Source organism: Alligator mississippiensis, chromosome 3, assembly GCF_030867095.1.
Source record: "Alligator mississippiensis isolate rAllMis1 chromosome 3, rAllMis1, whole genome shotgun sequence".
In the NCBI taxonomy this organism is placed as follows: Eukaryota; Metazoa; Chordata; order Crocodylia; family Alligatoridae; genus Alligator; species Alligator mississippiensis.
The window spans coordinates 298369433-298384106 of record NC_081826.1 but is presented as its reverse complement, the minus strand read 5'-3'; the positions used below and the strand labels follow the sequence as shown (position 1 = coordinate 298384106).

At 45.3% G+C, this 14674-nt stretch overlaps 1 protein-coding gene across 2 annotated transcripts in view; it reads left to right on the top strand.

The window, feature by feature from the left end:
• KIAA1328 (KIAA1328 ortholog) overlaps positions 1–14674 on the top strand; it is a 215418-nt gene that overhangs the window by 139267 nt on the left and 61477 nt on the right. For both annotated transcript variants that reach the window (XM_014593926.3, XM_014593928.3), the window contains exons 7-8: positions 9775–10460; positions 14157–14252. In XM_014593926.3, the coding sequence (XP_014449412.2) occupies positions 9775–10460; positions 14157–14252 (782 nt within the window). The remainder of the gene's footprint in view (positions 1–9774; positions 10461–14156; positions 14253–14674) is intronic.

Sequence of the window (14674 nt, the reverse complement as noted above, 5' to 3'; positions counted from 1 at the left end):
ACGCACGCAAGCACTAATTTGCTAGATTTGCAATTCTCGGCACACAACTGTTCTTGTTTTTCAAGGGAATTTTCAAAATAAGTTAACTCAGAGTGGATCGGTACATATTTGACTGTCACCAACTATGGAAAAACGGTGTTAATTTACCTCCCTTCGTTTGCGTTCCCCGTCATTCTTTGCTTAATGTATAATAATCCAAAGTTATTTGGTATGCTGATAGTAGTGAAACTAAGTCTAGGTAGGTAACTAAATGAAAACCTAGCCTGATTCGCTCTTTGTAGTGCTTCATAGTCTTTTTTTTTCTTCCCCCCTCCCCATTGAGGTAGATACCAACCTATCCTACCCTAACCTGAATGGGAGCTAGTTAGACTTGAGAACAAGGCTGTGAGCAGCATGGAACGGATATCAGACTCGGAAACCATGGTCTCCCATTTCAGTTCCTCTATGTTAGTCTGTCTGGGCCTTTTATATAGATTTTTGTTGTTGCTTATTTGGTACCAGATCCGGTTGCAGCATCCTTGTTCCGTTTGTCTGCCTTCTGGCTGTCATCTGGGCAACAGCGCCTTGTCAGGTCTGCTGTTCGTTTTCCAAAGGACACCAAGGTCTCTGTCTTTTCCATCTGCTCTTTCTTGCTATCACGTTGAACCTCAGGAAATACTGGCGTCCTTGACATGGAATTAAAATGCAGAGGAAGCCTGTGCACATGCTAGCCTAATCAGAGAGGAGAGGCTGAAAGAGGGACCTCAAAGGTCAGCTGGTCCCACCACTTGCTTGGAGACAGGATCAAGTACACCTGGATTGTGCTCACAGATGTCTGTCTAACCGGTTCGTAAAACCTTGCCATGAAGGAGACTCCAGAACATCCTTAGTCTGTGCCTAACAGTTTTTCTGATGTCCAGACTAAATTTGTCCTCTCCTTTTCAAACTGTACAAACCCAGTTCCTTCAAATGATCAGTTTACATCGTATTTTCTAATCCTCCTGTTGTCCCTGTTGCTCTCCTCTACACCCTCTCCATTTTGTCCATATTATTTTAAAATGAGGTGCCTAAACCTTAACACAGGACTTCAGCCTCACCAGCACTCAGGAGAGTGGAATAGTACTGACACTTCCTTTACCAGCTGGTAGCGGGATCGCACGGGGTGCTTGGTTCCTGGTCGTCACTGCATTAACTCCTTTACCCCTGTACAGGCTTATCTTTACAGGTAGGTGTTTTTGGATTGGCTCTAGAGCTATTTTTGGATATCCCGTTCAGAGTGGATAAAGATAATAGGTAGCAAATAGTAAATCTTGCTTACTGTCTCAGTTTTACTACATTTCAAATTAGGAATCTGCTCTATATTGTTAGTGTCACAGCCCTGCTTGCCTCTCTTTTGGTATGTCCTAATTTTGTTTAAAAGCACATAGCTAAGGACTTTAATATGTTTTAAATTCAGCGCTTGTAAGTTATACTAAATTCCCTAAGGGAGCCAAAATAACTTATTAAAACCTTGCAAATGTTTCTGACTGCTGCATTCTATTATTTTCTATTCCAGTGGTAGCATACAGCCTCTGCTGCTGATGGGCGGAGGAGCGCAAGCCTCCAGGGCCCATTAGACTTAACTTGTTTACTGCATTGATATCTATATGTTAAATGACAAGAGAGTTCAGGTTATTGAATAATTTAAAATTCAGCTCTAATTGGTGTCATATGACCTGGAAAAGGCCATGGATGACGCCAGGAGCATGCTGTGAAATTCTTATAAATAATTCATAAATTAGATCATTCATTTGCCTGGATGTCTTGTTAAATGCAGAAGTTTGTAAGTAATAACTGATGATATAACACCTGTAAGTATTTAGTTCATATGCTGGAAGGTAATCTACCTTGATGATCTTCTAGCAAAACCTGCCAGAGTAGGAGAGTTAATTGCACTAGGGAGAATGCACTACATTTATTTGGGATGGGGCTTTGGCAAAGCATACGGTGCAGATGTTGCATTACGCATTCTCTATCAGCTAGACAACTACTCTGTGTATGCCCATGTTAAAAATGCAGCTCATCGTTCTTCTGCCCTTATTTCACATGAACTCCAAATGCACTGGGAAATGGTAGTGACCTGCTCTGCTCACAAATAGTATAGTTTTTGAAATATTTATCTAGGTCCTGAACTACTGATTCCTCAGTAAAATAAAGGGCAGAAGTAAAAAATTGAAGTCAGAAGATTGTGATTTTTCGTTTTTCTAATGTTGGCAGCGTGTTGAATGTTAATAGTCAGACCTGGTTCTGTCAAGATTAGTGTAGTGGTATTTTTTTCCGTTGTGCAAATAGGTTGCATTCAGCTCGGTTTCTGAAGGCAAACATGTTTGCTTAATCATAGTGGTCAGGCATCACATTGCCGTGTACCGCTAATGCTGTGGCTTAATGGGTGTTCTGCTCACAGTGGTTTCAAGAACTTGAACGTACAGACATATTTAGTTCCCAATTCTGGCTTGACTTTATTTTGCTTGGAACATCCTGTTGTTGATCACTTTAACAGTGGGCTTAGGGCCAGTTTGCTGATCTGAAATGGTCACATATTTGTAGAGAAGGCTAGTTGCATACAGTATTTTCAGAGCTAACAAGAAGGCAGCATGTTTATGAGCGCCGGAGATCTGCATATGGAGGAACATGCCAGCAAAGGCTCATATGCCAATGAATACAGGTTCCTTGTGCACCTGGTATTCCAGTGCATGCATTGCAAACAAAAAAGAGTAAAAAAGGTTAATGTAGCATGAGAAGAAGTGTTGTTCTTTTGCTGTCATATCACTGAAAACCCATAGATCTGCCTTTAAACACATAGGCCATTTCTTCTTTGTCACACCCATTCAATCCTCTTGAGTTCATTAAGGTTACACAGGAAAAATATAGCCTTGTGAATGGCATCTGCACATAATTTCCTTGAATAAAGACCATTTGTATTATGCATTTGAATATAGCGATCATAATTGTACATCACTCCTAAGGAACACATCACCTTATCTCAAGATAGATAGAAAAATGGGCGACTAACCTTTTAGTTGCTTGTTATCTACAGTATCTATCTTGGGTATTAATTCAGACAATCACCATACTAGCTAGGCACTTTGTAATGATTAATCTTAGACATTTTATAATGGAGATTTTAATAAAAGATTGTGCAATAGAAAGGAAGAAAGGTAAAACTGGACTTAAATAGATCTTCCACATTTACTTCAGAATTTTCCTTTTGCACATGCTAGAAAATGTTTTCTTAATAACCCTTTCAGAGAGTAGTTCTACAAGTCTACATAGCATACATAAGCTCAGGCTGTCGTTTGCCTAGAAGCTATTAAAAATGACACCATTTTCTTCCCCAAGCCTGCTCCCTGGGTGTGTTCAGAAAAATGCCTGTTTACTGGAATAACAAAAAATAAGTGTTTTCTTTTTCTTCCTGATAAGCCCTGCAGAGCCAGTGCAGAGTATATTGGGGCTCACATATCAGAATATCAGAGTATATTGGGGCTGCAGTTTCAGAATCTGTTCTCTTATGAGTGCCGGTGGAGTCAGCGATGATGGCTGCTGTTCATATTTTTCAAGGCTCGATGAATGGACCGTACGGTGGATAGAAAACTGGCCGGAGCATCGGGCTCAGAGTAGTAATTAATGGCTCAATGTCTAGCTGGCAACCGGCATCAAGTAGAGTTCCTCCAGGTCGGTCCTGGGGCCTGTTTTGCTCATCAGTGACCTAGAAGATGGCACAGAGCGCACCTTCACCAAGTTTGCAGAAGACACCAAGCTGGGGGGAGTAGTAGATGCACTGGGGGGTAGGGCTAGGATTCAGAGTGTCCTAGACAAATTGGAGGATTGGACCAAAAGGAATCTCATGAGGTTCAACAAGGACAAGTGCAAAGTCCTGCACTTAGGAGGGAACAATCCCATGTACCCAGTACAGGCTGGGTACATACAGCGGGTGCAGGCTGCCATGGCTGAGCAGCAGCTCTGCAGAAAAGGACTTGGGGGTGACAGTGGGCAATAAACTAAATATGAGCCAGCAGCGTGCCCTTGTTACCAAGAAGGCGACTGGCATCCTGGGCTGCATGGGTAGGTGTTGCCAGTAGGCCAAGGGAAGTGATTATTCCCTCTCTTCAACACCGGGGAGGCCACATCTGGAGTCCTGTGTCCAGTTGTGGGCCCCCACTACAGGAAGGCTGTGGACACATTGGAGAGTCCAGTGGAGGGCAGTGAAAACGGTTTGGGGGCTGAGGGCCATGGCTGGTGAGGAGAGGCTGAAGGAAATGGGCTAATTTAGTCTGGAGAAGAGGAGACTGAGGGGGGACTTAATAGCCCCCCTGCAGTGGGGCTGTGAAGAGGATGGAGGTGGGCTGTTCTCAGTGGGGGCAGATGACAGGACAAGGAGCAATGGGCTCAAGCTGCAGCAAGGGAAGCTGAGGTTGGATATTAGGAAGAATTTTCTCATGAGGAGGGTAGTAAAGCACTGGGACAGGCTCCCCAGAGAGGTGGTGCAGTCTCCGTCCTTGGTGGTTTTGAAGACCCAGGTAGACAAAGCCCCGGCTGGAATGATGTAGTTGGGGCTGGTCCTGCTTGGAGCAGGGGGTTGCTCTAGATGTGACCTCCTGAGGTCCCTTCCAGCCCTCATTTTCTATGATTCAGGAGGCCATTCTGGGGGAAGCCCCCCTTTTGGCCACTTAAAAAGCTTTCTCACTTTGCTTTTTAAATATACTCTACCTATGTTTATTGTCCCACTACTCCTTTGTCTACCCCAGCTCTCAGCTGCCTCTGCACTGTCCTTTATATCTGAGGCAGTTTCCCAGTTGATAATCTCTTTTCTGCATCTGAAAGCTTCTGAAGATCCACCTGTGATACATGCTTAGGCATGGCCTGATCCAGGATTTTGTGAAGGAGGGTGCAGGAGCAGCCACAGCACTGCAGGGGTGGCTGCACTTTCCCCCCCAGTTCCTCTGCCTTCCCCATCCCCAACTCCAGGTGGGCAGACCACACTCCAGAAGCAGCAGCAAGGACTACTTTTTTTCTTTTTAAGTTCCCAAATCAGGTAAGAATCCCGTCCCTGCCCCCTCCCCTCTCGGCACCCCTTTGTGTCCTCTCCATCCTCACTCCCCTCCCATTTGCCCTACCACCACTGCTGCTGTCCCCACTGTCTCTGGCTGATTGGGGCAGGGGGTCGGGTGGGGGCAGAGCTGCTCCTGCCCTGCTCTAGCCGGGTTCAGCTGGTGATGGCGGTGGTTGCAGCAAGCTGGTTCCTCCTCTCTGCCCAGTCCTTCCGGGTGTTCCCTGCCGTTCCAGGAGCAGGCACAGGGCAGGGGAAGGCATCCACTGCCACCATCGCTGCTGTGTCTCGGCTGCACTGGCTCTAGAGTCCTTCCCCCTGATCCCCTCCCAAGCCACAACTCTCCTAATTCATCTCATGCGGAGGAGGGGCTCCAGAGCTGCTGCAGCTGGCTCAGCAGGGGACAGCAGCAGTGGCAGTGGGAAGGGCAGGGGGGACACTTCTGGACTGGGCAAAAAGGAGGAACCTGCCCGCTACCCTTACTGCTGCTGAGCTCAGCAGGAGCAGGGCAGGAGCAGCTCTGGAGGCTCTGATCAGTTTGGTATAGTGATGGGTAGGGAGGGGGTGCATGGGAGGGGAGGTGGGAATGCTGCTGAGGACTGAGGGCAAGGGAAGGGGTGCTGGGAAGTGGGGGTATGTGTGTTTGTGGAGGAGGGGATTCTTCCCAGCTGCTGCTCCTATGAGATGGTCCAAAAGTGGTGGGTGCATCTATGCCATGGCACCCCTTCTGGATCCGCCCCTCTGCTCAGGGGCTCACCTGTAATGACATTACCGTTTCGTGCCAGCCTGTCACGGCTACAGTCTGGAAAGCCAGGCGCAGCGTATGAAATTCTGACCCCACCGAAGGCTGTGGGCCGTTTGCCATTTCGCAGTCTATAAATATGTAGATGGCTCAGATTTACATCCTCTGCTCCTAAGATTTCTCGAGTCGTTCCTTTGGGCCAAATCCCACACTGACAAACCTGCGTTGAAGTTGATGGGGATTTGGCCTGTACCGGAATGATAAGATCTGATGCTATGTTACTTGTTCTCATGCTGCCCTGCCATCGTGTGCCATCAGCATTTATACCACGATGCAACACCTTGCAGGTAACACAACACTGCATTACCTACTGCTGCAGAGCACGTACACCGCCTGGTTTTGAGGAGACTTTGCAGAATTCACATGTGGCACGTGCAAGTTGCTCCTCATTTATCTCGGGGTATGGGTAGAGGGGAGCACTGAACATTTTCAACTTCGTTTTGATTCCCTCTGTAGAAACGACGTGATTGCAGTAGGATGTTTTAGAGAGCGGCCACATGTTTTCCAGTGTAGCCCTTATCAAATTATTTGGACTAGTTTTTAAGATCTGCCGAGCAGTTTTGCTTCTGATTAGATCCTGTTAACTCCGTATGGCACGACCAGCAGTCTGCGGGTTTTCATTTGTTTGCGTAAGCCTTAGTTAAGGGAAGTTGCATCTTTAAATACCATACAGAAGGAATGGAAGAGCTCCGGAGAAGGGAAAGCACAGCTGTTCCATCCTGGCCCGTTGTGGCTCCCATGTGTCCCACAGGCAATATCTGTCTTAAACTCATCTAATAAAATTACCTAATTCCTTATGCTCACAATCTAGTAGCGAGCGTCTTGGAGCTCTCTTCCTCTTCCGCTTTCCTGCCCACGCTTGCCGTAGCTTGCCCTGGCCTCATCCGTTCCAACTCCAGTGTGGAGGTTGCTCCGGTTTCCCAGCAGGTGGATGTAGCTTTCAATCCAAGCATCAGCAAAACTAACCAAATCACTTGCCAAGTTCTTGGTTCCCACATGCCCCCTGAAAGCTATTGAGCTGCCTTTAAAGCTCTGTGAAATGGCACCGTAGACTTCCCCCTAATAGTATGGCCTCTTTCACTCAGGAGAATTCAGAAAACCCCCACTCCCGTTCCACGAGATGGAGACCCCCCCTCGTCTTTTCTACCCACAAACATGCTGTAACCGTAACATTAAAGTTTCCCTGGCTTGTTATGAAGTATTTAAATGTCAGTGCTGTTTCCGAGACCATCAGGGCAGATTTAATGGTGGCCAAGGTCAACAAAATGCTAACTGAGACCTCTCTTTTAGGGCCTTGAGGGGCTCTTAATAGAGTCTCAGCCGTGCCATTAATTTGCAGCTTGGGCCTTTATCTTTCAATCTCCTCCTGACAATTATTTTGTTCCGTCTCTGTTCATAAGCTTAGCTTTCTTATACTGTCTCTTTAGTCAATGAAACAAATAGCTATACAGTGTATGCTTGTGGCAGTAGGGGGCTGGGGGTTTTCCCATTTCCCCTCCACTTTTCTCTTTAAGGACCTAAGGAGGTTCAGTGTGGCACTTTCTGGAGCCCATTAAAACTTGCATGTTTTATATGAGATCCCTTAAGAACCTCTTCATGTCTTCCCAGCACCTGTGGTCCAGCGGGTTTGGGAGTCAAGTTGATTTGTAGTCCTTTTCCCTTGTAGGGCCTTAAACACTATTCTTCGTCATGGGAAGATGAGAACCAACATTCATAATGCATAACTACACGATTATTGTGTTCTCCTCTCCTCTCCTGTCCTCTCCTTTGTTGTGTCCCTTGATGTCTTTCTTGCCTTTCTTCAGTTCTGGTCACCCCTTCCTGTGTTGTCTGTTCTGGAGTTATAAGAGCTTCAGGATTGAGGGATGTGGGGGGTTATTTTGTATTGTTATTTATAAAGCTTCGTGGACAGCAGTGCCATGCAATAATAAACAGCAGTAAGTTGGCCTTTCTTGTAGCATGTTGCATTCGTGGTAGGTTGCCCTGCCAGCTCCTCTGACTTCTGAGATATTCTAATACCCTGCACGTTTCACCCAGTCCAAGTACTCAGTGTTGTTCTTTCTTTAAGTGGGACACTAATGTCTACAACCCATCAGGCCCCATGTGGCATAGCATGTCCCATATGGCTTTCAGTCACACGATGGAGAATATATTTTCGTACTGATAAAACTAAAAGTAATTAAATATCAGTATAATCTCCATTATTTCCCATTCTATACATGCAAACTTGGAATAGGCAGGTTTAGGGGCAGTCACATATCTGTTATTTCTGCAAGGATTATATCATAGAATCATAGAAAACGAGGGCTGGAAGGGACCTCAGGAGGTCACGTCTAGTCCAACCCCCTGCTCAAAGCAGGACCAGCCCCAGCTGCATCATCCCAACCAGGGTTTTGTCTAGCCAGGTCTTAAAAACCTCCAAGGATGGAGACTGCACCACCTCTCTGGGGAGCCTGGTCCAGTGTTTTATCACTCTCCTAGTGAGTTTTTCCTAACCTCAACTTCCCTCGCTGCAGCTTGAGCCCATTGCTCCTTGTCCTGTCATCTGCCCCCACTGAGAACAGCCCAGCTTCATCCTCTTTGCAGCCCCCCTGCAGAGACTTGAAGGCTACTATTAAATCCTCTCATGGTCTTGTCTTCTAAATCAGCCTTAACGTCTCCTCATAAGTCACATCCCACAGCCCCCAAACCATTTTCATTGCCCTCTCCTAACCTGTCATATATTGTTTGTACCATTTAGCTGTAAGGTCTTTGGGACGGGGATTGTCTTTGCATATGCAGACAGCACCCAATTTGCTGTGTATGCTGCTAGATTACAAATAATAGCTTCCCGGCCAACAGCGGCCACCAAATTTCAGCTTGCTCACTGCTTGCTAAAGTGGTTCGGTTATCTTTAACAAACCTGGCTTCTGCAATTAAACAAAATTAAATCTTTGACAAAGGCCCCGAGGGCCGAAACAGAGTTTAAATCCAATATGTTACTGAAATTAACACACAAGCCTAGGAAAAAAAGAAGCCGCGAGTGCATGATTCACTGCCGTTCTGATGTGCATAGCAACTCAGATGTTTAACTGTCGAGAGAAACTGTTGGGCAAAGATATAGTCCAGGACGCAAGTGGGATTTTGATGTCCGTTGCGTAATAGCCACGAGCGCAGCACAGCCACTGGAGCGGGCTTGCGTTGGGTTGACAAATGTAAATTACAGCGGCTTTCCTTCTTCGTGGTTTTATCAGAGTATAATCACTTGCCCAGCTTAATTGAAAAATCACTTACATTTATAGCGGGATTTAAACATGTTTTGTATTTAAATGACAGCTTTTGATGTACAACCATTTTTTACAGAAAGTAGTGAGTTTTTATCTGTGTTTCTGTAAAGATATTTCAAAAAGTCTCATCAAATTTCCAACGGTAAGTAATATCCCATTCAGAACAAGGTGAAATGTTTTACATCAAATCTCCTGCTGTGTAATGGCTAATCAAAGAGTATTTATAGTGGCTGAATGGATTTTTTGGCTTGGTATTCAGAATTAAACATTTTCAAACATTAACATTTAATGTTTTTTGCCACTCTTCAAGTTGATTTTATACAACCCCAGATACTAGCAACTACTTGATACTCTGAAGCTACTTGTTTTATGCCAAGGATCCTGCAGGCAGCAGATTTGTGTTTTTATTGTACTTGTGTAGACTGAATGAAAAGCAGATTTGATAGCGGGCTCATCTCTGCCTTTTGATAAACCTTTGCTTGAGTCGTGCTGGGTGTCTATCAGTAAAATGTAACGACTCCAGCACTGGTACGACACCTTTACGCTGAGAGCTAATAACAAAAAGTACATTTTTTCTGAGCCAGGGCACAATTTTGCAGGTGCTTTATTTCAAATTTTGGAATTTTTTTCTCTTATTTTAGGTTTCCAACAAGAAGAGCCCTTGCCAGCCACCGTGTTTGGAACTGGATGGTTCGTACCTAGGTGTAGCTCGGCAGCAGACATTGTTCAAGAACAGTAAAGCATCGAAGTCTGGAAGTCCAACTCTGGTTTCAGTACCTCAGCACTGTAGAAATAATAACGTTCATGGGACCGCAGCCCAGTACAAGCAGGAGGAGGTTATGGATGAATGCCTTGTGGGAAATGGTCTGCAGAGAAAATGCAACAATATGATGTCGTCCACCAAGCAGAGGAGCCCGTACCGCAAAGAGCTGGCTCAGGACACAGAGTGGGGAACGAATGAGTTTCAGAGCACGTGTCCTCATCAAGCAGGTCACTGTTGCGCTTCCAGAGAGCGAGGAAGCTCAGATAACACTCACGACGGCCGTCAGATCAGCCATGTACCCAGAAGACATTGCGGGCCACAATACGAAGGCTGCGATTACCTCAGGCACTCTCGTGTGTCTGGACTGAATGACAGCATGGACTCTGGATCGAAAGAAACGGAGCGTAGTAAAAGGCTATCTGAAGAAAGACGGCAGCAGCTTCTGCTGCAGAAACTGGAGCTGGAAGTTGAAAAAGAGCGTCTCCAGCATTTGTTGGCTAAGCAGGAAGCAAAACTACTTTTGAAACAGCAACAGCTACATCAGTCGAGGCTGGATTACAACAGGTGAGTCTCTGAGGTTCCTAGTTATAAGAAATGTCTTTTATGTACTGCAGCACCCTAAGTTGATGGGAAATGTTGATGGAGGTAGAGTAGGGCATGCTCCGTGCCCTGAAAAGCTTACAGCTTAAGCTAGATGAGAATTAAACGGATAGCAATAGCAAAAATCTGCTTTTAAGCAGAGATTTGAAGGAGAAAGAGTGCTTTAGTGGACTAGAGCAAGGAGCAGAAGGTGCTGAAAACATCATGAAAGAAGTTGCCAAAACCATGAGCGGGAGAAAAAGATAAAGGGTTGGGTTGAACAGGATGCAGGAAAGGAAGCAGAGGAAAACGTATACTGGGCTTGAGGTTCTTTGGGTAGATGTGATATCTTTTATTAGACCAACTAAATAGTTGTAAAAAAAGTTTTTTCCAACTACTCACTTGGTCTAATAAAAGATATCACATCTACCCAAAGAACCTTCCCTGCCTATGTCCTTTGACCAACACGGCTACAACCAACAACCCTACTGGACATGAATGCTGATGTGATATCAGGTATATAGATGTAAAGGACAGTGTGGTTCTGCACTCAAGGGTCTACAAAATAAATTGAATTCAGCTGACTGAGAGCTCAGTCTTGAGGTGGTGCTGCTCTGTGGGTGGTGGTTGATTGGAAAAAATAAGTTCAAGAAGATGGAGGCAGTTGCGTGCGAGGGGAAAAGAAAAAATAATTCAAAGCGTAGAGCACGATGGGATTAAAAAGAACAGAAGATACAGCATCGAGAGGTGCTTAGATACTAGGTGGGTCATTGGAGGAAGGAAAGAAGAGCAGAGATGAAGGCAGGGGCAGAACTGTGCGACATCTCAAGTCGATGAAGATGCCTGGACTGCATGTAGGCGCTGCGAGAGCACCCTGCAAAATAGTTAAATAGGGGCTTGATGTGGTAGGGGAAGAAGCCAAATTTAGCAGTGGCATAGACTGGAGTGGAGCAGTCAAGGAAATGTGCTACAGTCAGAGGAGAAAGTTGTCCTAATCAAGAAGAGAAGTAAGTCTGTTGGATAGAAGGATTTCCGCAGTGGGAACAGGGAGGAATTCCTAGATTCTAGCAGGCTTGTAGAAAAAGCATTGAGATTTGATGCTGATATTGGGGGATCCATCAGGAATCTGCTCTGTATCACCTTGGCCCCACACACCTTACAAGTGCTGTAGAGGCACAAACCAGTTTCTCTTCCTTCCATCTCCCTCGCAGCCCCACAGCTGCGTTAGAGCTTTACAAGAGACTACTAAAGCTGAAATCGTTTTTGATTTGGCTGCGTAGGCTGCACTCTGCTAAGAAGCATTCTCTGCTGCTTTTGTATGTAAGATGCAATCCAAAAATTAATTGTATTGTGTTTAGTTTTTAAATGCCTGTTTTATCACCAGCAATAACAATTGTTTGTGTTGGAAATGACGGAGGTCACAAACAAAGGATTATGACTTCAGGTGAGAAATAAGAAGGAACAGATGGATTCTTAATCATCAAATATCCTAATTTCATGCATGTGTCCCACTGATGAAAAGTAAGAAGAATATGAAGGACATGTAGGCAGTGTTGCTTTTAAAGTGAATCTTTTCCAGCATCTTCTGTGAAGCGTCAGCTGCTCAACAAAGGAGCTCTTGAATACTTTTATAATGATGTTCTTTTGGTTGCTATCACTGTACCTCTTTTAACCAGCTTCTGCTGAGAAGATTGCATGTTCTACAAAGCAGTAGTTGCTAGGGGAAAAAGCACGGAAGGGGAAACCATATGTGATTAGTCTGAGTCTTAAAAATATTTTCCATTACCTGTTCAGCCTGAGTTGCAAAACTGGATAAATGGGCAGGTGCCATTTCATCACCAAAAAAAGCATTTTCAAGGCAAAAATCCGAATGCAAGACTTTTCTCTGATCTCTGTAGAGTTAAATACAGTTGAACGATTTGTGCTGAACATCTTCATGGATCTGATTTTACAGGTATTCCTCAAGCATCACCTTTCACCTTTCTGCTCCAGCGGTATCACTCTTTTTGACCTACTGCTAACTGCTGAATTACGTTTATGCACTACGAACAATAAAGTTCACATTTCCTTAAACATCCAACTACAGCTTGCTAACTTATCAGGAAGCCTTAACAAATCAGGGACTTAACCAATTCTCATCTTTTACCATCATGGTGATACTAAACATCTCCCCCCACTCCCAGGAGGAGGTGGAAACAACTAATGTTAATTTATTTCTATTCTTCCTGGGTGGGAGGAATTTTGCAATGCTTAATTAGGCCCATTCTTAGCTGCTAAGGGTGTTGTCATTTGAATAACAATAAGAGGCCCTGACCACTTACATTTGTGGCTATTAAAATTCCCATATCTCTTTCAGCAAGAGTAGGAGTTGGCTCTCTTTTCCTGTCCTAATCATAATTGTGGTGTGTCTCCCTATATTCCACCCTGCAGCTTTATAAGGAACAAGTTCCTTCAGTCCCTGGTGCTTTCCACATAAAATAGCCACTGTATTTTATGCCGGAGGTAACTGTATTTTGTTTGTGGCGGAAATTACTCCTGTCAGGGTTTAACAGTACTGCAGGGTAGTTTTAGTTGCAGAAATGGCAGCAGCCAGTGACATACTTAAGGTCTTTCATAACCTGAGGGGCTGGAGATGGAAACCATGTGCAAATGGCAATTTACCAGCAAGCTATTCCCCAAACCAAGGACCAGGCTAGGTTAAGATGGGGCATTGTCTGCAGGACTTCTCCCCTAATTAAAAATGGAAAGAAGCTGCTCTTATATTTTCTGCAGCTGATAGGAAGCTTTTGAGCTCTTGCGAATGATGATGATGATGATGAAGTGAGTGTCGCCACATTCATGCGTCGGAAGTGTGAGGACCAGAACGGCAGCGATGGGTAGAACAATCAAGGTCAATAAGACCGTGGGCGCCCGAAGGAGGACCGCAAAGGTGTTCATAGAGGTTGCGGTTGGCCATCTGAGCTTGAGCACTACAGTTGCAGCTGGTGTCGTTGGAAGGGCCCCAAGATTGCATGCTTGCCTTAAGCCATCTAATGCCCGTTTTGAGATGGTTAAGAGCAGCCCAGGCCCTGCAGGGCAGCTGCCAGCCAGAGAGAAGGGATCTGGTGCTAGGGATGAAGTCTTTAGCTACAGATCGTGTGCAGAATATTGCCTGCTCCACTGATGGGAGGTCCATGCTGTGCGCAGATGCGGTGAGCTTATTGGCCTGAGAGGAGAACAGGTTCTGAGACTTCAGGCGGTCGTTGGATTTGTGGCTTGTGGCTACTAGGTTGGAGTGCAAAAAATGGTCCAGATCTCGAACTTTTAGGTCTAGGGCCAGCGTAGCAGCTTGTCTCTGGATCTCAGGGGGGGGTTAATGCAGTCCTGAGTTGCAACAAGCAGGAACATTTGTCCTAGGATACATCCTCTTGTTCCTCAAGCAGGCAGGCACTTTGAAATGAGTAAATTTGAGTCTTTAAACCAATTTTCCTGTGACGGCCTTCAGACTGTGAGCAGAAGCTTGCTCCCTCTGGTCTTCTCCCCATCAAATAGGGCACATGGAAAAATGAGGAGAGGGTTGCTTTTCTGTGCATATGGCAAATACAACCCTCTTCTGAGACATCAGAGTTTACTCCTTTGCAGAGGGTCGCGGTTGGACTACCCTCCGTAGAGCGTACCTCTCACCAAAACCTACTTTTCCAGGTTTAGAGGCCAAGCTCTTGGTTCAGAAGAAGTGGCCTTTGAAGCACTAGGACCAGCAGCACAAACCCTGACGAACGGCACTCGCATGGGCCTAAGGTAACCTTTTAACCATTAATTTATTTCAAGTGTCTGTGTATATTCATAAATCTCAAGTTTACTTGGCTCCCAGGGCCGTCAGGGCCTGCTGCAGACTTGCTCAGTAATTGCAGGTATGCTTTTGTAGGCTTTTCCTCCTTCTGGTGGCAAGAGAAAAAAGCTGGACATCTTTTAAAGAGATGCTGTACCTCACCAATGGTTCCTGCCTATGTGGGGGCAGCTCTGGTTTCCATCTCTTCCCCCATCAATGACATATTAGGCTTGAGAAACCAGCTATGGATAAAATGAGAACAGTGTAATGTAGTTCATGTAGTTCTTTGCATGAGGACTCTGGTGGGGATATTGTTTCCCTGTTATTGGGCAAAGGGTCCTAAAGCCTCAGAGATGGATCGTTCAAATTGGGCGACCCTACTCGGAGAAAT